General features: G+C 34.9%; 1 protein-coding gene across 2 annotated transcripts; it reads right to left on the bottom strand.

The window, feature by feature from the left end:
• Nucleotides 1-1,058: 1,058 nt before the first annotated feature.
• atp1b2b (ATPase Na+/K+ transporting subunit beta 2b) lies at nucleotides 1,059-27,562 on the bottom strand. Of its 2 annotated transcripts, XM_056458313.1 has the most exons (8): nucleotides 27,202-27,562; nucleotides 12,964-13,092; nucleotides 12,576-12,680; nucleotides 11,783-11,988; nucleotides 10,459-10,518; nucleotides 9,285-9,311; nucleotides 6,917-7,012; nucleotides 1,059-4,828 (listed from the first exon to the last, which is right to left on the bottom strand). In XM_056458313.1, the coding sequence occupies exons 1-8, from the start codon at nucleotides 27,287-27,289 to the stop codon at nucleotides 4,661-4,663; spliced, it is 879 nt and encodes a 292-aa protein (XP_056314288.1). In that variant the 5' UTR covers nucleotides 27,290-27,562; the 3' UTR covers nucleotides 1,059-4,660. The 2 variants fall into 2 exon arrangements, with proteins under 2 accessions (XP_056314288.1, XP_056314290.1); XM_056458315.1 differs by lacking the exon at nucleotides 9,285-9,311 and having other exon boundaries at nucleotides 27,202-27,561.

The raw sequence follows: 27,562 nt of genomic DNA, 5'->3' as shown, positions 1-27,562 counted from the left end.
TAGATATTTTTCAAGACACTTCTATACAGCTTAAAGTGACATTTAAAGGCTTAACTAGGTTAATTAGGTTAACTAGGCAGGTTAGGATAATTAGGCAAGTTATTGTATAACGATTGTTTGTTCTGTAGACTATCGATAAAAAATATAGCTTAAAGGGGCTAATAATTTTGACCTTAAAATGTTTTTTAAAAAATTTAAAAACTGCTTTTATTCTAGCCAAAATAAAACAAATATGACTTTCTCCAGAAGAAAAAATATGATCAGACATACTGTGAAAATTTCCTTGCTCTGTTAAACATCATTTGGGAAATATTTAAAAAAGAAAAAAAAATTAAAAGGGGGGCTTATAATTCTGACTTCAACTGTACGTCGCTCATACACTCTCAGAAATAAAGGTACAAAATCTGTCACCTTTACAAAATGTACACTTTTGGACTGCACAGGTGGACATTAGTATGTTTAGGGTACACTTTTGTCCCTTTAAGGTACTTTTAAGGTATTAATATGTACATTTAGAACCTATTAGGAATAAAAATGTATCTTTTGATATGGTACCGCCCCAGTGACAGATGTTGTAACTTTATTTCTGAGAGTGTCATATTTACAGTGCATTTGTTTCAAATTGTTTATAAAACTATCTCTGAGTGGAAATTGTATCTCTGTATTTGTTATTCAGTAATCGCTGCTGTTGCTGATCATTTATTAGAGCAACATTATACATGTGTCCATTCACATTCTCAAATAGAAATAATAGAAATAGAAATAATTATATATATATATATATATATATATATATATATATATATATATATATATATATATATATATATATATATATATATATATATATATATATATATATATATATATATATATATATATATATATAATAAGATAAGATAAGAGTTATTAATAATTTTAGTTTCACAAAATCTTTCCCAAAGGTCTGTTGGGGTTTGTGTGTATATTTAAGATATAGTTTAAAATAATAGATTCTCAATCTCAAAATTAATTCACAAGCAAACATGTTAAATTGGATGAAGCAGGAGACACTGCACTTTTTATTCATTTTATTAAGTTTGTTATTTCAATACATTAAAGTAAGCTTGTGAACATATACAGTGTAAGGTGTTTATGTAATTAACTAGTCAATATAATTTCAGGCTCTCATCAGCGCTGTGTGAAAACTGAGCCATACCGAATGAACTGCATTTCTTCTTACAGATCGCTACGACCGGTATTGCTAATGTTACATCTGTATGTTCATGAAACATAAAAGTTGCATACATTTTGGTATTCAAAAAGGCTACAGTGAGATCCAGACTATTAAAGTGAACATGAATTATTACATTCTTGGGCTGATTAAGTCTTGTGACCTCCTTACGTTTAACATAAGCACTGCAAAGCTTAATATCCGTCATACATTCCCAGCTGTTACATGCTTTTTTCATAAATGATCAACGAAATAAAAACATTGGTTATTTGAAAATATAGTACTAAAATATAGTGTATTGCGTTTTAAAACATATAGTCATTCCAGTCTATAGATATATTCCAATATATATACTAATAGGCCATCAATATTCTTCATCATAAGCCATTCTCATCTTTTTATACACGAAACTGACACAAAATATAAATATATTGCTTTTCAGAAGAATATTTTACATTACATTAAATGAGTTGTTCTTCTGTATGAACAGATGATAGTGAGAGAGAGGCACAGCACAACATTTCCACTAGGGGCGCAGTTTTCAAAATGTTATATCAGAGCCTGCATGCAGCAAAGTCTGCACCATAATATTGTTTTCCTCGGCTGTTTGTGCGTACTGCAAATAGTGTGCGGATGGATAGGATGGTGTTTATTCTCTCCAGAGTGAACTATTATACAGGGGGAAGCCACGATATGCGATCTTAGTCCTGAGAGAAATGAATATTTAATTTTGTTGATTTGAAGCTTTCTCTCCCGGGTCAGATAACAGCCTCACCGTGCGCGCGCATAAAATATGCAATAACAAACACCGGAGGTCAAAACAGAGACGCACATGTGAAAGTGAACAAACGAGTCGCTCAACTGAAAATAAAGGAGTTGACAGTTTATATATTGTTAACTGGTTAACAATTGAACAAATCTGGAATATTCTTCAGTAATTAAAGTTAGATCTTTAGATAGTTAGCCAGCTAACAAGTAAGCAAACGTTTAAATGAGTTGACTTTAGGTTATAAGTTGTCACAAAACTTAATATTCCTCAGTTACATTTTCAAAAGTGGACATTTTATCTCACCGTCAGCTAGCTAGCATGTGATACAACTTGGCAAATGGCTTTGCTAGCATGTATGCTTTGTTAATAATAGTAGAAAGGATTACGGAACGTATAAGGGTTTTGTTATGAACTTTATGAAAATTAACCATGGTTTTATTTAAATTAAAAAACTTTTTTTTTTTTTTTGTAGTGAAACTGTGGTCAGTATAAATTAACCATGATTTTGCCATAACCAAATATTAGAGAAAAGAAAACAGATCTAGTACACTAAATAAATTTACTTAGAGATTTGCCTTGTTTCCAGGCAAAATATCTAGAAAATTATATACCTTATACCACAAGCATATTAGTTAGCTTGTTTTAAGGGGGGAAAAACATTTAAATTGTGCTTTCCCCCTGAAAATACCACAATATCTTTTTATTTTTCTAGAAATGCTTCTTGGTTTAAGAATATAAATCACGACATTTCCAGATATTTCAACCAGAAACAAGACAAAACCTCTTAGGTAAGTAAATATATACTTTTGCAGTGTAATCAGCACAGTAAAAACTACAGTAATAAAACCAATTGCTATTATTGTTAAAGGAAAATACCATTAGAAACATTACTAACCATCAAATTAATCAACTAAATGAGCACATTTTAATGGTTTCTAGTCTGTTTTTGGACATTAGAGATAAGTGGATTTTAACATGCCACTAATAAAAGGCAACACATTTAGAGTAGGGACCCATATGGACCATAACAGTTCCCATTAGAACCAAAACAAACCATTATAAATTCTACAAGGATTTCTATTGTGTTTTTAATGACAGACAGACAGACAGACAGACAGACAGACAGAGAGACAGACAGACAGACAGACAGATAGATAGATAGATAGATAGATAGATAGATAGATAGATAGATAGATAGATAGATAGATAGATAGATAGATAGATAGATAGATGCTTTTGTGGAAATGTTGGTGTGCAGCACCATACCTATTTAGGATTATCCGGTGAGATTAAAGGATTAGCGCATTAGAGGAAGTATACACACTCAGACGCTTGTCATGACACACACAAGCAGTGTGAAGCAGTTCTCTGTATGACAGAAAACACAAGACACTTCTCTGCATGAAGCATGGGGTGTGTGTAATGGTGTTGAAAACCCAACAACAACAACAACAAAAAGAGAGAGAAATGAGATGTAATAAAATAATCATGAGAAATGAGGTTGGTGACCATGTTTTTTGTTTTTGTTTTATTGACTCATGCAGGGATGGATTCACTTCGAAACATAAATCTGCTGTCCCTGCTTCTAGAGTCTCTCTATCGGATCTGTGTCTATGCTTATGCTCAAAGTCCCTTACAACAAAAGTCAAAAATACTCAGAACGTAAATTGTGCACAAAGTTTAACATAAAAGAGATGAAATCAAAGAAATCACACATGCACATGCAGGAATCCACAAGTAATCACGCTCTCTCTCACGCACACACACATGCACGCACACACCATACTTCTTCTACCTACTGTATTATTCAGATTTCAAACTGAACCCAGACCTGCTGTAATCCTTTCTGTTGGTGCAAATCAATACAAAACCTTACATCCCATCACCATGTGAGACAACCTGGGTTACACATGCAAATAAAAGAAAAAAATTAAGAAACCAAAGAAAGGAAAATACTGCAAAACACCTATTTATACATATAAACAAACAAACAAAAACGCCTCATGAGAAATGAAACGTGACACACTTCAGAGTACAGTCTGAGCCAAACTATTAGGAATGCAGAAATGTTTGTGAATGGGTCAAGTTTTGATGTGTGCTAGAGCTGACATGCGCAGTGTTATCTTTATGTCGGTGTAAACTCTCCTCCTCACAAATCAGACTGATACACATGTGCCAAACGATCCCAGAACTCAAGAGATTCTCCAAACACACACAAGATCATGCCTGCAAAGCACTTGACCTCATTGACGCTTGCTCTGAAATTAATAATTGAACAAAATGAACAGAGATACTGAGTTAAGGAAAGCATGTTTTTTAAAAAGGTACTAGGTAAGGTTGCTTGAACAGAATAATATGTTATATTTTTTAATCAACAGCTCTGCTAGCTGAGCATGCAATTTAAATTTTGGTTCAAAAAATAAATGCTGTACTCTCAACACACACGCACACACACTGATTTAACACGCACAAAAAAATCCTGCTTCCTACTTGCAACCTTACTAGTCTCAAAGTCTAAAAGAAAAAATATTTGAAGTATTATTTTTCGTTCTGTCAGACTTCTAGCTGTTCCTTCCACACATTATTGTACACTAATAGATGGGGAGGACCGGTGTGTGTGCATATGTATGTGTGTGCGTGCAAAAAACAAAAACAAAACAAAACACACTCTTGTCTGTTCAATCTCTGGAGTTGATCCTCAGTGTGAAGGAAACTCGTCCAGCAAACTTGTCTCGTTCACTTCCTTCGGGAATGTTGTTGGAGTTGATTTTGCACTCCACGTTGACGTCCTCATTCCTGGTGATGTTGAGGAACTTAACGGCCACTAGAGGCTGAGAGTAGTTCACCTGCAGAAGAAGAAGAAGAAGAGGAAGATACCAGAGGGAAACTGTGTGAGAACAGTCATTATTGGGTGTTTTATTATCCCTTTATACACTGTAAGAAATGCTGGGCTCCACACAATTCATTCATGTTGTCCCAACACAAATCATTTAAGTTTACTTATTTGGTTTTGACAAATTTAAGTGGATTGAACATAAAATAAGTTGTCCCAAACAAATCTCAAGAATTGTGTTGTTTCAGTTAATTCTAATGAAGAAGCTAGAAGGATTTATCACTCTGAAATACCTGTGTGTGTACATTTATATATTGTAATCAGTGTAGATGAAGTCACCATATATGGTTCAACCAGCCAAAAAGGGCTGTTAAAGCTAGTCTAATAAAAGCTGTCTTGTTTTAAACCCCTGTTTTCTCCTTTTATTGGAGTTGTATTGGGTTGCATTATTTAAATGTTGCATAAAAAACACTGGGTGAAAATTTTAAAGATGCACATAAATTACTTAAAATGTGCACAGACATTTTTTCTTGCACTTTTTTATTTATTAATATTATTTTAGATTGCATAATCAAAAAAGCTTTATAAGATCAAATGATAATTATGTAATTAATAATTTGAATGGAAATTTATAAACAGCACAACATTAAAATAAAAAATCTATTTAATTATTATTTATTTCTTAATTTTTTTAAGTTTTCACTACCATCATTTTACAAGTGAACTATATAACCAAAGTTACCGAAAAAGGTGTAGTCCGAAGCCAGGTTTGTTATGCCTACTCTCTCTATATAATTAAAGTCACTTTCTGTTAAATTTAATTAAATAGAATAAACAAAAGTACATCAAAGGTGTATGTACTGACAAAAATTTTAACGATACATGACTACCGAAATACACAATACAACAAATATTCCAAAATTATGACTACATTGATAGTCATTTAACTATTTATCATATATTTTTTTTAATTTGCAAAGTGAGTTACATCATTTTTAACGCAATTAACACAAATTTAAAATCAGCCAATCACATGGCAGCAACTCAGTGCTTTTAAGCATGTAGACATGGTCAAGACGATCTGCAGCAGTTCAAACCTTAAGACAAAAGGGGGTCCAACCCGGTACTAGAAAGGTGTACCTAATAAAGTGGCCGGTGAGTGTATATTCCATAGATTTACCCCATGTGATGTCTAGTCTTACCTTTGTTTTTGTTTCTTTAAACATACACAGTTAAATTAAACTGAGTTGTTCTTATTTTTAACAGTCTCTGAATACTTTTTGGACTTAAAACGTTGTACATTGTCTGTATAATACACAATGTTTAACCCAAAATTGGGTAACATGAACAAAACCAACTGCTGAGTTTATTTTCAAATTAAAATTATAGGGCCAAATACAATACATTAATAATTTGTTTGTAGGTTCATAATAATCAGTGTTTTTAACAATTGAAACAATAAAACATTTAAGAAATGTATTGATCTCTTTTTCAGTATGAAATGATTATAAATGACCCCATGCCGCACACAATAACAAAAGCAAGACAATACTCTACTTATAAAAAATACTTTACTTTAAAACAGTAAAGAATGACACTATGAGGGGAAAATACAATGCTCATAGAGTATTTTCATTCAGTATATGTTTTATTCTATTTAAAATTGCCATTGATCTGAACATTTATGTTTTTACATGATTAATATGTGTATTCTGCATTGTGGGGTGAAATTCTGAGTTACAGAAAAGAAAGCAATGAATAACATTATTCTATTACCAACAGCAAATGCTGAGTTATTTGAACCTAAAATTGGATGAAATGTGGACAAACCCAACCACTGGGCTACATTTTTAAATAAAATTCATAGCCTAATTTTATTGGGTTTGGGCTTGTTCATATTTTGCCCAATTTTGGGTTGAAATAACCCAGCATTGTTTAAGAGCATAGTGTTAAATTTAGATATTAAGATTGCAAGGTATCTGCTAGCTCACCAACTATCCAGAACTCACTTTGAATAAAAAGTAAAACTCATCAAGTTGTTTTGTTTTTTGTTTTGTTAAATGTGCATCGTACAAGTGTGTGTGTGTGTGTTGTACAGTACCTGCGCTTTCTTGCCATAGTATGGATAGTACATGAGGTTGAAGGTGCCATTAGGGGGATAGTATGCCAGTTCACCAAGTTTATCTGAATCATCAGTCTACAGAAAGAGAAACATCATTAGTTCACCGCAGCGTTTGATCTGATCAATATCACCCTGTTCTAATATCAAAACTGCTATTCACTGCTATTTATATCAAACTGCTACAGTATTACTACAAATATTAAATAAATATTCAGAAACACTACAGTAATTGTCCCTTGAGTTGATCTTATGCTGCAATAATTTAGCATATGATCCATCTATGAATAATCATTTCATGTTCTGCTGCTAAAATATGCAGCTTTTAATTGTATCATGAAGATGTGACCCTGGACAACATAACCAGTTTAAAGCTGCACGGGTATATGTACATTGCATGAGTCAAAATGACAGGACAAAACCATTGGAATATTAAGACCACATCGTGTTTCATGAATTCTGTAATTTTCCTACTGTAGACACAAACAACACAATTCTTGAGGTTTATGGGGAACAACTTTATTGTTTAATGTTCAACCCACTTAAATTTTGTATACACTAATAAGTTAACTTAATTCCTTCATGTTGTCCCAACACAAAATGATCATGTGGAACCTTGCTTTTTTTACAGTGTATATCCATACTCTATCTTTTATTAGTAATGTGCATTGCTACTTCATAGGACAGTTTAATACAGGGGTGGGCAAACTCAGTCCTGGAGGGCCGGTGTCCTGCATAGTTTAGCTCCAACTCTGATTAAACACACCTGAACATGCTAATCAATGTCTCCAGGATCACTAATTATCTATAAGCAGGTGTGTTTGATCAGAGTTGGAGCTAAACTGTGCAGGACACCGGCCCTCCAGGACCGACCCCTGAATTAATAGGTGATTTTCTCAGCATTTAGATTTTTTGAACTCTTAGATTCCAGGTATTCAAAAAGTTTTATCTCTGTCAAATATTATCCTATCCTCACAAACCATACATCAGGGGTTCTCAATCTCGTTGCTGGAGGGCCGGTGTCCTACAGATTTCAGCTCCAACCCCAATCAGACACACCTGGGCTAGCTAATCAAGCTCTTAAGCTGTGGTCACACTGGGCTTTTCCTCCCATAGACTTCCATTTCACGAGTTCACATTTGCAATAGTTTCAGAATAAAGCGTATTTGGCGTGCTGTCCGGGGAGAGGGCTCTGAGCTCGGGGAAGACACCCAAACTCGAGATATTCCTCTTATCAGGAAACAGAGAGGAATAGGGATTCGAGCGAAGTATCTAGCCCGGCCCCAGAACGCTCCCCCCAGGATTGTAATGCTTAAGAGGTGAGGTGACGGGGTGGTGGAGGGATGCTAAAGTCGTAAGATGCTGCAGGTAAGACAGCTTTGGTATATATAGGGGTTTGGTCAAGAACTGATTGGATAATAGAATAATTGTCAATGACGTATTTGATACTGAAACTTCTGCGCGTGCTCCTCCTGAAATTTGTTTATAAAACATCACTTATATGCACGCGAATACAAAAGACCGGAAACGCAAGGTCATGCGTCAAGTTTCGCATGCCGCTGCGGTTCAAAGTTCAAGCTTGGTGAATTCTGACCAGTGAAATCGCATCACTTGACTGCGTGAGACCAATCGAGGATCAAAACACGACCTCTCTGGACAGAAATTAAAACATGGACCAATCGCTCGCTTTTTTAAATGTCTAATTATCTTGTTTAATCCTGCCACTTTTCACAGCGCCGTACGACAGAATTTCGCACACACAAAGCCCAGTGTGACTGCAGCTTTAAGCTGCAGTCACACTGGGCTTTTTCTCCCATAGACTTCCATTCATATGCACGTGAATGCGTCAGACCGGAAACGCAGGGTCATGCGTTAAGTTTCACAGTTAGCTGCAGTGCAAAGTTCGAACTTGGTGAACTCTGACCTGTGAAATCGCATCACTTGACTGCGTGAGACCAATCGAGGATCAAAACACGACCTCTCTGGACAGAAATTCAAAACATGAAGCAATCGCTCGCTTTTTTAAATGTCTAATTATCTTGTTTAATCCCGCCCCTTTTCGCAGCACCATCCAACAGAATTTCGCACACACAAAGCCCGGTGTGACCGCAGCTTTACTAGGGTTTCTAGAAAAATCCTTGCAGGTGTGTTGAGGCAAGTTGGAGCTAAAATTTGCAGCAATGGACAAATGGACACTTATGACTGGTTTTGTGGTCCAGGGGCACAAATCAGCTTGATAAAATGCAGTCTGCGTCACACTACAGAATATCCAAGCTGTTGTATAAAGTATATTGCGAATGTTTTGTATTTGTAGAATGATTATTCTTTATTCTGTCTATATTATTCTTACCCACTCATCTTTCCCAACTTTGTATTTCTGACAAGAATGGAGGGGAGAACAGATGAGACACAAAAAACAAAACAAATGAAACATGAATGGAGATCATGAGCAATGGTGTGTAAAATAATACATTTTCAACAAACACTGAAACAACACTGAAAACAACAATGATATGACACCAACAACAAAAAAGGAAGAATGCAGATGGGGAAATGGTGGGTCAGGGCATGATATGCTCAGAGGAAGATAAAAGCATGCAAGAGTAAACTGCAATCGATCAGAGAACTGGATTGAGAAACTTTTCAGCACGAGCCTGAATGGCATTGATGCTTTAAAACACTGCTTGATATCCAGCCAAAACACACATAAACCAGGGGGATGGTTCATGTCCAGGGGAATACACTACTGAGAAAGCTCCGGGAAACTACTGTATAGTCTGACTTAGGTTATAAGTAATTACTCGTTAGTTTACTAAATTACTAGTTGCTTAGTTAGTAGTTAGTATAATTTAGTATAGATTATTGATCCAGAAGGTTAGTTTTGTATAGGCTTAAGATAGCTCCAGTGTTGTGTTCATAGTACAGTGTAGTATAGATTATTGCTCCAGTAGGTTAGAATAGGTTTAAGATAGCTCTTACGTATAATCCTATGTATGATTATATTCATTTTTGTAGCACCGTGGTCCTGCAAAACATGACATTTTATTACACTGTATGTCCAAACATGTAGCTGAAAGACAATAAAGCTCAACTTCACTTGAATTAAAGAAAAAATAACGTAATAAAGATGAAAGTTTGTTACCTGATAACATTAAGCATTATAGTGGGCTAGAAACAAATCCTATTTAAATTAATTCACAAAAATGTTGGTTCTCTTTTAAAAGTATAAAGTATTAAAAGGTAAAAGTATTAAAAACAACACTTGTCGATTGACTGATGTTATTTGAGTCATTAAAATGTTTGTCACAACTTATTCTCATCTGTTTGCATGTGAATCCGCAGCTCATAGCCAGTCGTGGAAGCTTGTCTGCGAAGCCGGCTGCAGTTCTGATTACCGGCTAATTGAATCCAGCGGTCTTGTTGAATGGCTCATGCAACTTTAACCTGAAATCAATCCCTTTCTGAAAGACTGAAGGATAAGAAGAACGAGAGAGCGGTAGATGACTGAAACCGAGCGCTCTTACCTTCGCACCACACGTGACATAAGGAGGCTGACCGTCCTTAGCAGGCAACAGACCGATCACCTGCAAAAAGAGAAAGAAAAAAGAGCAAGATTGAAAGATTTGAGATTGAAAGGAGAGAGGGAGACAGGCAGACAATAAATAGAGAGAGATAAAAAGGCCAAATTGTTTCTCAATAGAAAGCTAAAGCAACTCTGATGAATTATTTATCATAAAGCAGTCTTTGATTCTGTGATTTCAGGTCAAATGTTAATCAATAAAGTCTTTTTGGCTTCTTTTATGAACTTTGAATGTCTCAGAACATTTGCAGTCAATGGTGGACGAGAGAGCGCTCGAATTTCATCTAAAATTTGATCATTTGTGCTCTTAAGATAAACAATCGTCTCAGTGGATCGAATTGACATGAGAGTAAGAAATTAATAACAGAATTTTAATTTTTTCACTGCAAAATTTTCTTACTTAGATTTTTTGTCTTAATTCTAGTCTAAATATCTGAACATTCTTAAATCAAGAAGCATTTTCTACATAAGCAAAACCTATTGTCTTGTTTTCAGAAATAATATGCCAATATTAAGTGAGTTTTTCCTTCAAACAAGCAAAATAATCTGCCTATGGGGTAAGCAAAATTATCTCATGTCAAAAGGAAAAACAAGATTATTTTGCTTGTTTGAAGGAAAAACTCCCTTAAATAGGCATATATTTTCTGAAAACAAGACAATATGTTTTGCTTATGTAGAAAATGCTTCTTGATTTAAGAATTTTTTGATATTTAGACTAGAAACAAGACAAAAAAATCTAAGTAAGAAAATCACTTTTTTTTGCAATGGAACTAATTGGTTAACCTGTCATTTGATTGTTGTCCATTATTCAGATTTCATGTGATGTCACATCGTTATACAAATCACGGTTGGAGGTTAACAGGTGATTGTGGCAAAAAATGCTACAAAAACGGCTCATATATTAAAAAAAAATACCATCATGAATAAAGAGCCATTAAATTTAGATCCGTATATGCTTTAGATTTATTTTTGCAAATTTTTTTCCTTTGCATCAATGAACCCTATAAGCAATCACATATGTTTCTGTTCAGATAAACGCAGCAGCCGATGAGAAACGTGAAGATTATCACCAAAAGCTCTGGAGTTTTGTCATGCACAGAAATTTGCAGATGATTTCAACATCAACAATGAAAAGATAAATATAAAATTTATCTAAAGATATATATTATATATTATATTGTCTAAAGAATATAAAAGAATATAAAAGATAAGATAAATATTAAGTTTCTGACTTAAACTTCTTAAAAGTCTTGTGTTTCCCATCTTACACGGTTGAGCTTGATGATGATGCAGGGTTTGCCTTCATGATAACCGTAGAAGCGATCACTGATCCCAGAGCATTTCTCCAGTATAGAGCGCTTGAACTGGCAGGAACGTTTGGGGAAGTTCTTCAAACCGCCGCTGTCCTCCTGGATGAAAAACTGATCCGGTTTACACTCATAGTTCTTCTGTGTCTGCACTGTGTCGTTGTAGGCTGCACAAAAGAAGCAACAGGATATCACTTTGTGCAAACGTCTGCTACACAATCATTACAAATCGACAAACATGAGTACTTCTTCAATCCATCTTCCAAAGTGTTTATGTGTTTCAGTTTACAGTGAGCCTATATTAAGTGTCTATATTCAGAGTATTTTTAGATCTGTTGGATACAAGGTGCAAAGTTTATGCTTGACTCTTCATAGAACAAAATTAGCAAGAAGCAGACAGTTACATTTGAAGAGGTCAGATGCAAAAACCTCTAAGTGCCATCTGAAATTTCCATCAAAAATGACAATTTTTCTCAGCCTGCTTTGTTTATGTTGAGATATTTAACTTTAAAGACCAGGAAAAGGACTTATTCTTCGCCATAAAAGTTACTTTACTGAACATACACACAAGAGCCTGATAAAAATGCTCATTTTTTAGAAAAATTTCAGATGGCATGTAGAGGTTTTTGCATGTAAACTCTTCATTTATTAACCGCTAGATTTCCAGAAGTTAAATACAGTAGCTTTAATTAAATGCATAACGTCTATATTTACTGCATAATACATACAGCATTAGGGCTGTTAAAAAACTCACGTGAGAGAAAGTTATTGAGGGCCTGCACATATCTTTCCCAGGTCTCCGTGTACTCAGTGGTATAAGCGATCTCCAGCTGCTCTCCCTTAGGTCTGATCATCATCCCTGCAAAACATCAAATAAACATTAAAGAGGAGAGAAAGAAACAGGCAGCGGCTGTGAGTGTCGGCTTGCTTGCATTTATTATATTTTTGAAAATCAGAGAGGTTAATGAATGGCCCAAATAGTGAACGGTCAGTTAATTGCAATTTATAGATGGCAAAAGGTGTCCGGAAACAGGTTATTGTGGTTATAATTAACATAATGATCAAGTGGAACACATATTATATACATGTAGACATGGATGAGCAGGTGTGTGTGTGTGGGTGTGTGTGTGTGTGTGTGTTACCTGGAGTTGAAAGTCTATCCTGGTATGTTGGCCTGTGGTCATCGAGGGTCTGCAGCATTACGTACATGGTAAGAGAAAATAATCCAGCCAAGAATATGTAGAATGCCAGATAAAACAGCAGAATCAGACCTGCAAAAATACACACATTCAAATAAACAAACTTCAAAAGCAAACAATAAAAAAGATCTTGGAAACTAAATGCAAAATATAAAATGTCTCTGAAACACTGGTCAAACTTATCACTGAAATATATACATATCTTACTTGACTGCTGGCTCTATTATTATTTTTATATGATAATAATTTACTATTATTATTATTATTATTATTATTATTATTATTATACTTACAATTTACAGATTACAACTTAACTATCATACTAAACCAAAATAACCCATATTTTACATACCACTGAGCAGTTTTGACAGATACAGTAGCTTTTTAGAAATTATTACTCCCACTGTCACCAACTACAGGCCAAGTGGAACAGCATTTTTGAAATAGATAAAACATTAATCCAAACCCAAAACATTAATATTAGTAACATGTAGTAGAGGTCATACATTTGATTCAGTACTATAGTTATTATAGTTATATATACTATACAATATATAATATATAATACTATATATATATATATATATATATATATATATATATATAGGTATAATATACTATGTTATTATATTATTATATTAATTATATTATTATATTATTATATTAATTATATTTAATACTATAGAAACAGGGTATAGTTTTATGATTGCAAGTTTGTGGCAAAGACTCAAAACAGAAAAATGCCATGTGCACAATATGTTGTAATAGGTCCCATCTTCTAAATAAAGGAGCCAATCGCAAGCTGTTAAAGTCAGTCTAAAATATGATTTTATTTAATGTTATTTGAGCATAAGAGGCATTATTTTTAGGGCAGAATTATCTTTTTTTTTTATATATATATATTTCTGTGTATAATAAAACTGAGTTGGTCTTGTATGACCGACTGCACACTGAGATGTTACACATGTGGCTGCTGAATGAACAGACTTTCCTTTAATTGGAGTTTGTCAGCTTCCCAAGTCAGTTTGGCTAATCTTCAATAAATTGCATGTATTCTATCAGTGCTGCATAAACTTGGTTTGCAACATCAACTACTGGACACTTGTTAATCAGAGTTCAAGTGCATAACCTAGGCGTCAACATATCGCTAAAGCTAGATTTTTGCCCCCTTTTATTTATTTATTTATTTATTTATTTATTTATTTTATGTTACATGAATGTACAAGCATGTACGTTTATCAACTTGCATTCTGTTGGTTTATTATAGGTGCATATATTAATGTGTTGTGTTCTCACATTAAATTAACCTCACGTTTTAAATGTGTAGTCCATGAATGGCAAATAATTAAAACACCCTTAAAGGGACAGTTCACCCCCCCCAAAAAAAATTATTAATTCTCCTTTCATTCACTTCCCCTTCACTTGTTCCATGCCTGTCTGACTGAACACAAAAGGAGTTTTTTTGAATAAAAGATGTAAACCTGTAATCATTGACTTCCAATGTTCATGTTTGAGTGAACAATCCCTTTGAAAAGAAAATGGCACTTATTTAAGCTGCATTTTTAATTTGAATGCGATAAGGTTTTAACAGCGTACTATTAGAAGGGCTACTTTTTACTCATACCTTGAGTTGATGATGATCTACTTATCTATTTTTTTTTTTTGGCAAGTAATGGTAGTTTTGCTTGAGTTGTTTCAGTACTCTTTCCATCTGACAACCAAACTCCAAAGAATCAAATCCGCATAGCAGTCTATAGGCATCTTGCATAATCTTTTCAAACAATTCCTTTTTATTCCTTAAACGTTGTGTGTGTTTGACCTGTACTGACTCAATGAACGAAATATTTTTTATTCCTACACACAAAAGTAATTAATAGTATATAATATAATAAGATAAAAAATTGGTAGTTTTTGTTAGACATGCAGAATATGCTGACCATTTAATAAGTAAGTAATGTGTATTTATATAGCACATTTATCATGTATGGCCATACATCCAAAGCACTTCACAATCATGAGAGGGGGGTTTCCACTCCACCACCAGTGTGCAGCATCCACTTGGATGATGCGACAGCAGACACGGGACAACGGCACCAGTGTGTTCACCACACACCAGCTATTGGTGGAGTGAGAGACAATGATAGAGCCAATTCAGTGGATGGGGATGATTGGGAGGCCATGATGGGTGAGGGTCGATGGAGGGAATCATGTGATTGTTCTGTACTGTAAAAAATGCTGGGTTCCACACAATCGATTTATGTTTGGACAGCATGAAGGGATTAAGTTAATTTATTAGATTTTTCAGATTAAAGTAGTAGATTTATTGTTGTTTCAGCTCAATTTAAATAAGTGGTTTAAACAAACAGCAAATGTCATTTTTTGAGCGTATACTTCTACTGATGTAACTTGGAAAAGAGACAAGACTAGTAGCCTAATCCTCTTAACTTTTTACCACAGCACCCAATCTCCTCCACTCATTCATATATTTATACACACATTCACTTGCGTGCATTCACACTTTTACGCACACATTTCCCTTACAGGAAGTCCGGTAATCCTGCCTGGTAAATGTCTGCTCTGTGACAACTGAATTAGAGCGGGGCAGGTGTGGGTTAAGAGGGGTGAAAGGTGGAGTGATGATGACAGAAGGAGGAGAGGAGGCCAGATTAAATCACAAGAGGGATTTTCAGAGAATACATGCTTTAAAACAGCAGCGTAGCTTTATGTCTCTGAAAGCATTCATTCAAACACTGCTGACTTAAGTATTCATCATACTCTTGATTATTACTGTATGTGGACACAATTGTGTGGAATAGATTTACAGGTGCTTGGCCTGACATATTTGATAGGGAGAAAGACAGAGTGATGTTTCATCATGAGATATGTAATGTCAACGCTTCAGTGTGGTTTAGATTATTGGGAATTGTTTTTGATGTCTTTGCTGATGTTAATAAAAGAGGAAGTCATTTATAATTAATTAGAGTATTGTTTATGAGACATCAATTTTGAATGGTGGGTAATATCCAGAATATATATATATATATATATATATATATATATATATATATATATATATATATATATATATATATATATATATATATATATATATATAATTAATCTATTTATTTTTTCTCAGACAAACATACCTAGTTACAGCATGGGAAGTTGTAGTAAGATTTTAAACTGCTTATATACTGTGCTTGCTGTTGAAGTTGAACAGTTGAAGTCATAATTGATAGCCCTTCTTTGATTTTATTTCTTTTTTAAATATTTCCCAAATTATGTTTAATAGAGCAAGGAAATTTTCACAGTATATCTGATAATATTTTTTCTTCTGGAAAAGGTCTTATTTTTTTTTATTTCGACTAGAATAAAAACTTTTTTTAAAACTTTTTAAACACCATTTTAAGGACAAAATTATTAGCCCCTTTAGGCAAATTTTTATTTGATATTCTACAGAACAAACCATCGTTATACAATAACTTGCCTAATTAGATAAAAAATAAACAGGGGGGCTAATAATTCTGACTTCAACTGTACATATAAAATACATATACATATAAATAACATGTATTTAAATTGTTTGTTTTACTTTATTGTTACTTAATTTTCTTTGGCTCAATCAACAAAACAAATAAATGATGACATATGACAGAATAAATGGCCATTTTGATTGTGTTTTACAGTTTTTTTACAGTATTTTGCTTCATTTTAGGCAGTCCCGGATAATAGAAAATATTGTGATATAGTGTTGCATGCATTCAGTCATTCATTTTCCTTTAGCTTAGTCCATAATTTATCAGGGTTCGTCACAGCGGAATGAACCACCAACTATTCCAGCATATGTTTTACGCAGCAGATGTCCTTCCAGCCACAACCCAGTACCAGGAAACACCCATACACTCACATTCACACCCATTCACTCTCATATTAATTCACTACAGTCAATTTAGTTTATCCAATTCACCTATACTGCATGTCTTGGGACTGTGTGGGGGTCTTAGGGGACAGTGCTAACCACTGAGCCACTGTGCTGCCTGATATAGCTTTCCATTATAAATTATATCATTTTATCTTTTTTAATATACAGTATTGTACTGTATGTTACTGTAGTACAGTACTGATTTAAAAAAAATGATTGAATAACAATTATACTACCATTCAAATATACGTGTAAGTTACTGGTTTTCGCCATTTTAATATATATTAAAAATGGTTTAAAGTTTAATTTTAAATATTAACTAAAATATTTAATACTAATCATATACACCACGGTTTCGTCAAGTCTTCACTGTTTTACTGCATTCTGATTCCTTTCATTCAGGCCTTGGTTATAAGAAACATTGTGAAACATGAGTACAATTTAAAAACTTTACTATTTGAATATAAAATGATTTCCAAAGGACTATGCGACACTGAAATGACCTCTAAAAATTCAGCTTTGAATTACAGGGATGAATTACGTTGTACAAAATAAATGCTGATTTGATGATCAAGAACAGAGATGCCCAAAGTAGCTCCCTATCTGAAAAGAAAGGGAGAATGATAGGGAGGTGGTTGGGGCGAATGCCTTTGACAGATTGCTGATCTACAAAAAAACAAAATACAAAAAAAAAAAAAAAAAAAAAAAAAAAACTGAAATTAAATGATTCAATTAAATATTGTAAATGAATCAGACTTTACTGTCAGCAAACTGCAAGCACATCAAAGTAAGTACCGTTTTCTAGTTGTTTTTTAAATATTAACAAATAAATTAGAAAATTACCCATGGCAAATTTGATATACATGGTTTGGTATATATTTGGCCCACAACCAAGTTTACTTTTGTCCCTTTATAGAAAAAAGTTTCTGTAACCCTGATCAAGAAACATTTCTTAAATTATTTTTGTGAAATTTTATATTTTTTCAACTTTGTAATTAAATAGTCCAAATGAAAAGAGCAGATTTAATATATATATCCAGGACATCCAGGATTTCCTTAGAAAATGTTACTATTATATATATATATATATACACAACAAAAACATTGCATGACAGTGTATAGCACATTGCAGGACAAAAACACTTCCTAAAATTGCTTAATTATTTGAATAACCTCATCTATTTGCCTTCATAATAAGAATGTACTGTACTTCCCCAGCATAATCAATAATGCATGCTTTTGGACAGATCAGGCTCTGGCGTTTCCATAGGGAAAGCCGCGGTGTGTATGTTCTGTAGGTGTACATTTACACTTTATATGATGGCCATACTATATATGTGTGCTGTAAGCTCTGGTGGACAGCAGGATCAGAGCTCATTAAGCTATACAGGACACCTGAGCTTCAGGCCGCAGTGTGGCCTGTGGGGACAGTTGATCAGGTTGCCCTGGGCTGAGGGAGGAGGACACCGGATCTCCACAGATAGCAGCAGGGCACTGTGAGGTTACTCTACAGGCTAGAGTTACACACACCACGGAGTGTGCTCATACACCTGCAGATAGAGTAAAAAATATGCAGTGGATGAGTAAAAGAGACTAAAGGGGAGGTAAAAATGTTGCCACAAAAGATAACTCTCCCAAAAATGAAAATGTATGCACCTGCAAGTTGTTCCAAACCCCGATGAGATAATATTTTCTGTTGAACCCAATATGAAATGGGTCTTAAGGGGATAGTTCACACACAAAAAAGTACAATTCCTGTCATCATTTACTCACTGTTCACTTGTTAAAAATCTATCTGAGTTTCTTTATTCTGGAAAAAGAAATACAATGGAAGTCGTTTCCAACATTTTTCAAAATATCTTCTTTTGTTGGTGTCGCAGTGGTGCAGTGGGTAGCGCTATCACCTTACAGCTAGTAGGTTGCTGGTTTGAGCCCCGGCTGGGTCAGATGGCATCTGTGTGGAGTTTGCATGTTCTCCCCATGCTGGTATGAGTTTCCTCGGGGTGCTCCGGTTTCCCCACAGTCCAAAGACATGCAGTATAGGTGAATTGGGTAAGCTAAATTGTCCCTAGCATATGTGTGTGAATGAGTGTGTATGGGTGGTTCCCAGTCTTATATAGAGTATATACAGTAGATGCCTCATTAGATGTTATTAAATCTCAGCATGGCTGTGTAATGTTGTGGCATTTTGAAACACATCTTGCTCTTTAAGGCCAGGTAGAGACTCAATAGCTGCATTTCCACTGTAGGGCCAGTGCGCGCCAGGGCTTTTATTGGGCCAGGCCGAGCCAATTGCCCGGGAGGTTGAGCAGTGAGGCCGAAATCATGTCTAGTTTCCACTGTCGGGCTAGTAGCTTGCAGCGCATCATGCAAACCCCGCCCCAGAACGTCAAACGTCATACAACCCGCCCAGTTCAGCGAAACAAACAAAATGACATGATGGCTGTGAATGCATGCATTGTTCAACAGCTCGGGGAAAGATCATTCTGAAAGTGGTTTTAATGGTTCACTAAAAGGGTATTTATTCCATTAATGCTTTGACAAAGAAACTTGAACATCTATGAAACCTTTTCTTTCCACTTTCCATTCATTCATTCAAAATGTTTCTTTAGATCATGAAAATATTCTTAACACTGGAGAAATGGTTATTCGGGGAACCCAAAGAGATTTTTCCACCATATCCCATATGACGCTGAGTGCCGCTTTTTTTATTTAAACCTATTTAAACCAGGAACAATATTGATAATGAACATTTAAAACGTTTAACCCTTTAACTGCCTGCTCTATCAAATGGCTGAGCATATTTTGACTGTTTTAAATAATGACAGTTAAAGTAATTTAAAGAATGACTGTTTAAAATAATGGTTTACACACACAGCTTTGCTGGTTTACAAAAAAAAAAAAACAAGAAAATGTGTTAAATGAGAAACTGAAATATTTTATGGCATACTTAAAAAAATAAAGATGATTTAGTATTAAAAAATTTTTTATTTTGGTTATGTTTTTTTAAATAAATTTGTGTTACACTTCATGTTTTTAGATTTTTCACAGTATATGTATTAATTCCATAAACCTACCATTTGGTAGTGGTTGATAATTAAGAAATTATGGCATGTGTTGAAAAAAATGCATTGATAGTGTTAACTAGTGACATTAGGAGTTAAAAAATACAATCTAAAAATGTTGTTCTTGGTGGCACAGATTTATTGAGAATAGGAAAATTCGCATGTATAACTACATAACAAAACAGAATCCAACTTGTTGGAATCACTTTTAGAATCATAAATTTTTTTAAATTATTCATTCTATTTAATAATTTGAATAATATGATTCTGTTCATCAAGGCGGCATTTACTAAATGTAAAAAAAACAAATGGTTAAATTGTTAAAAACTCATTTATTAAATTTTTTTGTTACTTATTGTATGTAGTTTCACATGAAATTATTACTTCAGTCATTATTGCTTTTATTACTATTACTATTAATAAGAATATTATTATAATAATTAATAATAACAATAATGACAATTACCATTAATATTAGAGTGATTTGTGAAGGATCATATGACTCTGAAGACTGGATTAATGAAGCTGAAAATTCATCATTAAAATCACTAGAATAATTTATGAATTATGAATAACGAACTACCTTTGAACAGTTTTTTTATTGTGCAATACATTTCACAATTTTACAGTGTGTACGGTATTTTTGATTAAATAAATGCAGCCTTGGTGACCAGGAGAAGCTTATTTTAAAACATTTAAAAATCCTACTGAGCCCAAACTTTTGAACAGTGGTGTGTATATATACTATGCAATGGTTAGTTGCAGTCTTTGATGCTGATTGGTCAATTGCTGTGTTTATTAACAATAAGGCACAGCTACGACTGCCTCATCCAGCGATTCTCTTTAAACAATTCTATTTCCATTCTATGGACTATGCATTTCTTCAAAACAAACTGTTTTATATCTGCATAAGGAAGTATGACTGACCACGTTTTGACCACATTTTGAGGCCCTTCTAAAAAACTCTTCTAATGCAATTATAACATTAATGTGCATAGGTGTGTGTAAAAACTTGCAGTTCTGAACTAAAGGTTTTCTGTTTTAGGAAGGGGGCGACGCAGTGGCGCAGTAGGTAGTGCTGTCGCCTCACAGCAAGAAGGTCGCTGGTTCGAGCCTCAGCTGGATCCTTTGGCATTTCCGTGTGGAGTTTGCATGTTCTCCCTGCGTTCGTGTGGGTTTCCCCACAGTCCAAACACATGCAGTACAGGTGAATTGGGTAGGCTAAATTGTCCGTAGTGTATGAGTGTGAATGAGTGTGTGTGTGTGGATGTTTCCCAGAGATGGGTTGTGGCTGGAAGGGCATCCGCTGCATAAAAACGTGCTAGATAAGTTGGCGGTTCATTCCGCTGTGGCAACCCCGGATTAATAAAGCGACTAAGATGAAAAGAAAATGAATGAATGAATATTTTAGGAATGATAGGTTATTTTAATCAGTTTGCAATGTTTAATCACATTAACAACTAACACTGTCATAAACCATTTTTAACTAAAAGATGGAAAATGAACCTTTACACTAGAACATTCTACTGCTGATTACTGTCACTGTCAGGAAGTATTATTATTTAATATTAATATTTAAAAATAATTAAAAATTAATATTTTTTTGTATTTAATACTTCTATAGCATGGAGTAATTTTATTAAAGCAATACTGTTCTATGGGATTCAATATTGTGAATACTGTAAGTCACAGCTGAAGGCATTTTCTGGCATCTCTTGTACCATATTGCTTACATATTTGTCATTATCAATTTATAGCCATGACCTTTGGTGTACAGTAAATGAGAAATGCCAACAAAGCCCAAATAATCAAACCATTAAGCGCCACGTAATCTCACAGCAGGCGAGCCTCAAATAACCACCATCTCTGTCAGGATACCAAGTACCTGTATTACTTGCTGCACTTGGTTATAGGGTTAAAATGTGGTACATCCTCATTAGCTGTGCTGGACATCCTCACGTTCTCTGTATCTGTGTGTGCGCGTGTGTTCGGGTGAGAGTGATACACTATCAGTGCTCTTCTGTTTCTTTATCTGTCTCTCACCATGATGAAAGTCAGCCTCTCTCTTTCAACCCTCTAATCTGCACAGAGACTGAAAGAGAGGAACAGAATGTGCTGCTGTGATCTGTTATTTGCATGTTCACCTCCATTAATACAGACATGAAGCCCGTCTCTTTAGATCTCTTTCAGTTCAGAAATCCACCAAACCTGCCGGACCACCATACTATCAAACACTTCAGAGAAACACACACACATGCACACACAGCTTTGATGCAGACAAAGACAGCGCTCACTCCACTATTACTTCCCAATATCAATTTCCTGTTCTGTCGGTAAATTTGTAATGAATGCACATAAATTGAATGTCAAATTTCTTGTTAGAGTTAAAGTTAGAGTCTTTATTTCTTGCAAAGACTCTGGGTGTTTGGTGTTGGACAGAGGGTACTCATGTTGTTTTATAGAGGGATTTATGTTACAGAATTGATTTGTCAACATGTCCGTTTAATTAAAATCAGACATACAGTTGAAGTCAAAATTACCCCCCCCCCTGAATTATTCGCCCCCCTGTTTATTTTTCCCCCAATTTCTGTTTAACGTAGAGAAGATTTCTTCAACACATTTTAAACATAATAGTTTTAATAACTCTTCTCTAATAACTGATTTATTTAATCTTTGTCATGATGACAGTAAATAATATTTGACTAGATAGTTTTCAAGACACTTCTATACAGCTTAAAGTAACATTTAAAGGCTTAACTAGGTTAATTAGGTTAACTAGGCAGGTTAGGGTAATTAGGCAAGTTATTGTATAATGATGGTTTGTTCTGTAGACAGTCGAAAAAAAATAAAGCTTAAAGGGGCTAATAATTTTGTCCTTAAAATGGTTAATAAAAATTAAAAACTGCTTTTATTCTAGGTGAAATAAAACAAATAAGACTTTCTCCAGAAGAAAAAATATTATCAGACATACTGTGAACATTTCATTGCTTTGTTAAACATCATTTGGGAAATATTTATAAAAGAAAAAAAAAAAATCAAAGGGGGGCTAATACTTCTGACTTCAGCTGTAAATAGACTGGTTCATACAGCAATGAAAGTGATGGGGGTGAGGGAGTATGACCCCTGATTCTCTGAAATGACCATAGGTAATGAAAACATAATTGCAGATACCTCTCATGTCTTGAATATAATCTGCCTCCCTCGGGTAGATGTTATAATGTTCCAATTAAATATAGCAAAATATACCTGAATAGGTATAAACATTCTTTGATTGCCTTATTTGAATCCCCTTGATTGTGATGATGGTGTTGCAGGTATTGAACGCACTTATTTCTTTTTGAATTCTACATGTATGTACTGAACTCTACTGTATGTATTCTATTATGTTTCTGTTATGAATTTTGTATTTGGCAGTCCTTATGTTTACAACAAATTTAATTGGGGACAAATCAGAAAACTGAAAGAGGTAGTAACTGTAGACTAAAAACTATTAACTCAATCCATTCATTCATTCATTCATTGTTTTTTGGCTTAGTTCCTGATTATCTGGGGTTGCCACAGTAAAATGAACCTCCAACTATTCCGGCATAAGTTTTATGCAGCAGATGCTCTTCCAGCCACAACACAGTACTGGGAAACATATATACACTCTCGCATTCACACACACACACACACACTCATATACTACGACCAATTTGTTTCATCCAATTTACCTACAGTATTGAGCATGTCTTTGAATTGTGGGGATAACCGGAGCACCCGGAGGAAACCCACGTGAATATGGGGAGAACATATAAACTCCATACAGAAACGCCAACTGGCCCAGCTGAAACTCAAACCAGTGACCTTCTTGCTGTGAGGCAACAGTGCTGCTAAGCACTGAGCCACCGTGTCACCTAACCCAATCCATTTTAACTCTACTCAATGTAACTGAAAGATTATTTTAATGATTATTTACATGAGTGTATTGTCCTAAATTCATTAGGTTACCAATAAACATGGTTTGATCATGTTTCATAATCTTATTAATATTCTCATTTTATTTTTTATTTTTATTTTAGTTTACCTTGTTCTATTTTATTTCATTCTCTAGATTTGTTATAGTATTGCACAGTCCTGTGTTATGTTGTCAGTTTATGTTGTTTGATGTAGCATCTTGGTCCTGGAGGACATTTGTTTAGTTTCACTGTATACTGCACTGTATATTGTTTAAATGACAATAAAAGCCAACTATTGTATTCCACTGCTCTCTGGACTGCTGTATATACTTAGTATATTTGAATTCATTTTAATCTTTGCAATTGTACACGGCAGCCCTGTACACTGCAGTGTTCAAAAAGGAGCTCAATACTTTCAAAAGACTTCAAAGTAATATTAGGGCTTTTACAATTTAATGTGCTAATCAGATTAATTAGTTTTGAGAAAAATAAAAAGTTACACTTTAAGGTAGTTAAAACACTCAGAATGCCCAATTACTACCTCTGTAGTTCATCTTGCAATTAATACAGTTGATTGGTGATAAACGTGATCCAGGAGAACAGCTCACTGTGTGATGAAGCATATAAAATGCAGTAATATGCGCCTAAAATTCAAGATACTGGGCTTAAAATGCCCCTGTATGAGCTTCTCACTCATTTCAAATATTTCTGCTGTTTGTTCAAAGTACTTCTTTAAAATGAGTTAAATCAACACAATTCGTCAACTTAATCGTTTTATATTCAAAATAATTAAGTTAATCAATTTGTGTTGAGACAACATGAAGGAATTGTGTGAAACCCTGCAGGTTTTACAGTGCAACTGACATCTAAACACTGAAAAATGCTGGCCTCCACACAATTCCTTCATGTTGTTCCAACCCAAATTGATTAATTTAACCTTATAGTTTTTGCAAATTTAAGTGGATTGAACAAAAAACAATTAAGTTGTGCCAAGAAACTCGTGTTGTTTTAACTCATTTTAAATATATGTAGTTTGAACAAGCAGCAAAAGTCATTTTTGAATGTGACTCTGTGGTGAACGCTTGACATGTGTGGATTTTCCACAAAGGCACAGTAGGAATAAAAAAAACATTCACACTGAGAAAAAGAAAAGGAAATACTCTGTGAAAGGGAAAACACCAATTGTTTTTGAATTTCAAGTAAATATTTTATGAGATCTTTTCTACGTGGTTAATTTCCAGGAAGCCCCTGGATCTTCTGCAACTGTATGCTTTGGTACAAGCTGTAAAAGTCTCTGGAGGAGTTTGGAGATTGAATTAAGACCTTTGCAAAAGTCATGTTTTACAGCAAGATGGAACACAGGTTTTATTGACTCTCCAAAGGGCTGTGGTGAGATCAGCTTTCAGTGCTTTTATCTGAAGGTAATGACTCCTGTGTGCCTTAACGAGTCCTGAAAGCATCCTGGGATGTGTTTAGTTTTGAGGCACAGCTGTATAAACGTACCTGCAGCTTCCTCCATGCTGCATAGGTCACTATTAAGCCCCAGTAATGAGGATGTACTTTGTTAAAGAATCTAAGCATACACAGGTTCACTTTGGTTTGGGCACAGACAAAAATAGACTAATTAAGGAGTCTTAGAGAGCATGCTGGCTTAACTAGGCAGCTAGTCCTCAGAGCATCACACACACACACACACATACACACACACACACACACATGTGCGTGCGTGCACACAAAGTGAGGTGGCACACACAGAACTCCCTAGAGCAAAATGTGCTGGCATACATTTATTTCTTAAGGCAGTGATCTGGCATTTTTTTCACTCAAACACACAGACTCCCAGAGCATTGACAGCTGAGTTATAGATGCCTGAGGGGCAATTCTGGAGTGCCGTAGATGTTAATGCCATCACACCCTGATTAAAAGACGCATTCGGTTACAGAATTAATCTACGGTCCTTGAATAGGCTGCGTCTCCACATGACAGCTTCACCAAGGCAACCAATGAGCCTATTAGTAAAGGATTACATCTTACACTAATTCACAAAACCCCCTCACACACACACACACACACACACACACACACTTAAAATGGCCCTTGGCTAGATTAAATCATCTCAATGTCACTGTAAAAGACAGAACGCAACAATATGTACTCTGGGCTAAAGTTCTTTTATGCGGCTCTTGTTGTTGGAAAGGTCTCATTCACTACTAAAGGCAGATTATTCATGATGTAGGCACTGTATTAGAAATGATGATTGCATGTTTTGTTTTACTGTTCCTTGAGGTCATTAAATTATAATTCTGTTCACATACAATATATTTGAGGTATTGAAATTAATTTGTTGTGATAAAAATTACCTGCAATGATACAGGTGGCACAATGAGGCTTAGAGTCCAAAAGACTTGGCCTCTCTAGCAAATGTGAAGGTTGCTCAGCTTAACACACAAATTGTGTGTAAAACAATGCAATAAATATAAGTTAAACCGATTTAATACAACATCCAGCCCTTCTGTACGCATATTTGTACGCGAAACAAAACACAAAACAAACAAATATAACATAATGAGCATGGAATTATGAAATTATCAATTCAACGCACAGAGAAAAGTTCAAATGTATGTATGTAACCAACCAAAACAGTTGTTAAATAAATGATAAATAAAAAATCATGCTTTTGATTTTGTTAGCATGACTGTTTTGTTGTTTTAATTCTACTTTACTTGAGCATATATAGTAAGGTTTTAGTTTAGAGCAGATGTTATACTTTTCTTTGCAGATATAATGATTCTACAGAACGCAGTTCGGGAAATACTGACACAAGCCTGTATTTAGGCACAGTGCCTGAGGCGCATTGTGGAGTTGTGCAGTGACTCGACACTGCATTTCTCCACGCTGTTCATTGGCTGAAGAAGCACATTCAACGTTTTATCTGCAAACTCCAGCAAAACCGAGCAATCAGTGATCACAGTTACAGCTGAGATAAATTTGCGCCAGTTGACTGACATAACATCATTCAAATTGTATCGTATAAAGTTTTACAGCTAAAACAGGCGACGAACAGAAACGCATGCGACGCATAGAGCCTGTAACCGGCAACTGGAGTTTCAGCACCGCGGACAGCGATCTTCACTGTAACTTCTCTGCACATACACAGTGAGACTCGATGTACTAACGACTGCGGCTCATCAGCATACATTTAATTTACAAATATGTGAAACTAATTGGCATATGTCCTGTTAGGTAGTCTTACCCCAACTGCTCGCGGTCCTCCCGCAGAACTCGCGGGTCCTCGGGTTCCAGAAGAACTCCTTCCAGCCGTTCTTATCATCCTTGGCCATTTTCCTGGACGGAAGAAATGTGCGCTCACAGAGACAACTCCTCGGGACTAGCACTCTCTTTGAGAGTAATAAAGAGCTATTCAACCCTTAAATATTGCGTGGAAAGGGTTAAAACGGTCTTTTGTGGCTTTACAGAAAGTTTTTTTTATGAAAGATTTTATTAAGACTGATTCCGAAGGCACTCTGCCTAAACCTGAGCACTCAAGCGAGGACTGAGTGAGAGAAGATCTCGATCCCTCTGTAACGCCCGACGCTCTGCTCACCCGCCAGTGC

The sequence above is a fragment of the Danio aesculapii genome, chromosome 5 (genome assembly GCF_903798145.1).
Source record: "Danio aesculapii chromosome 5, fDanAes4.1, whole genome shotgun sequence".
Taxonomy (NCBI): Eukaryota; Metazoa; Chordata; class Actinopteri; order Cypriniformes; family Danionidae; genus Danio; species Danio aesculapii.
The sequence above is the reverse complement of the archived record's forward strand: the minus strand, read 5'-3'. Positions and strand labels throughout refer to the sequence as shown.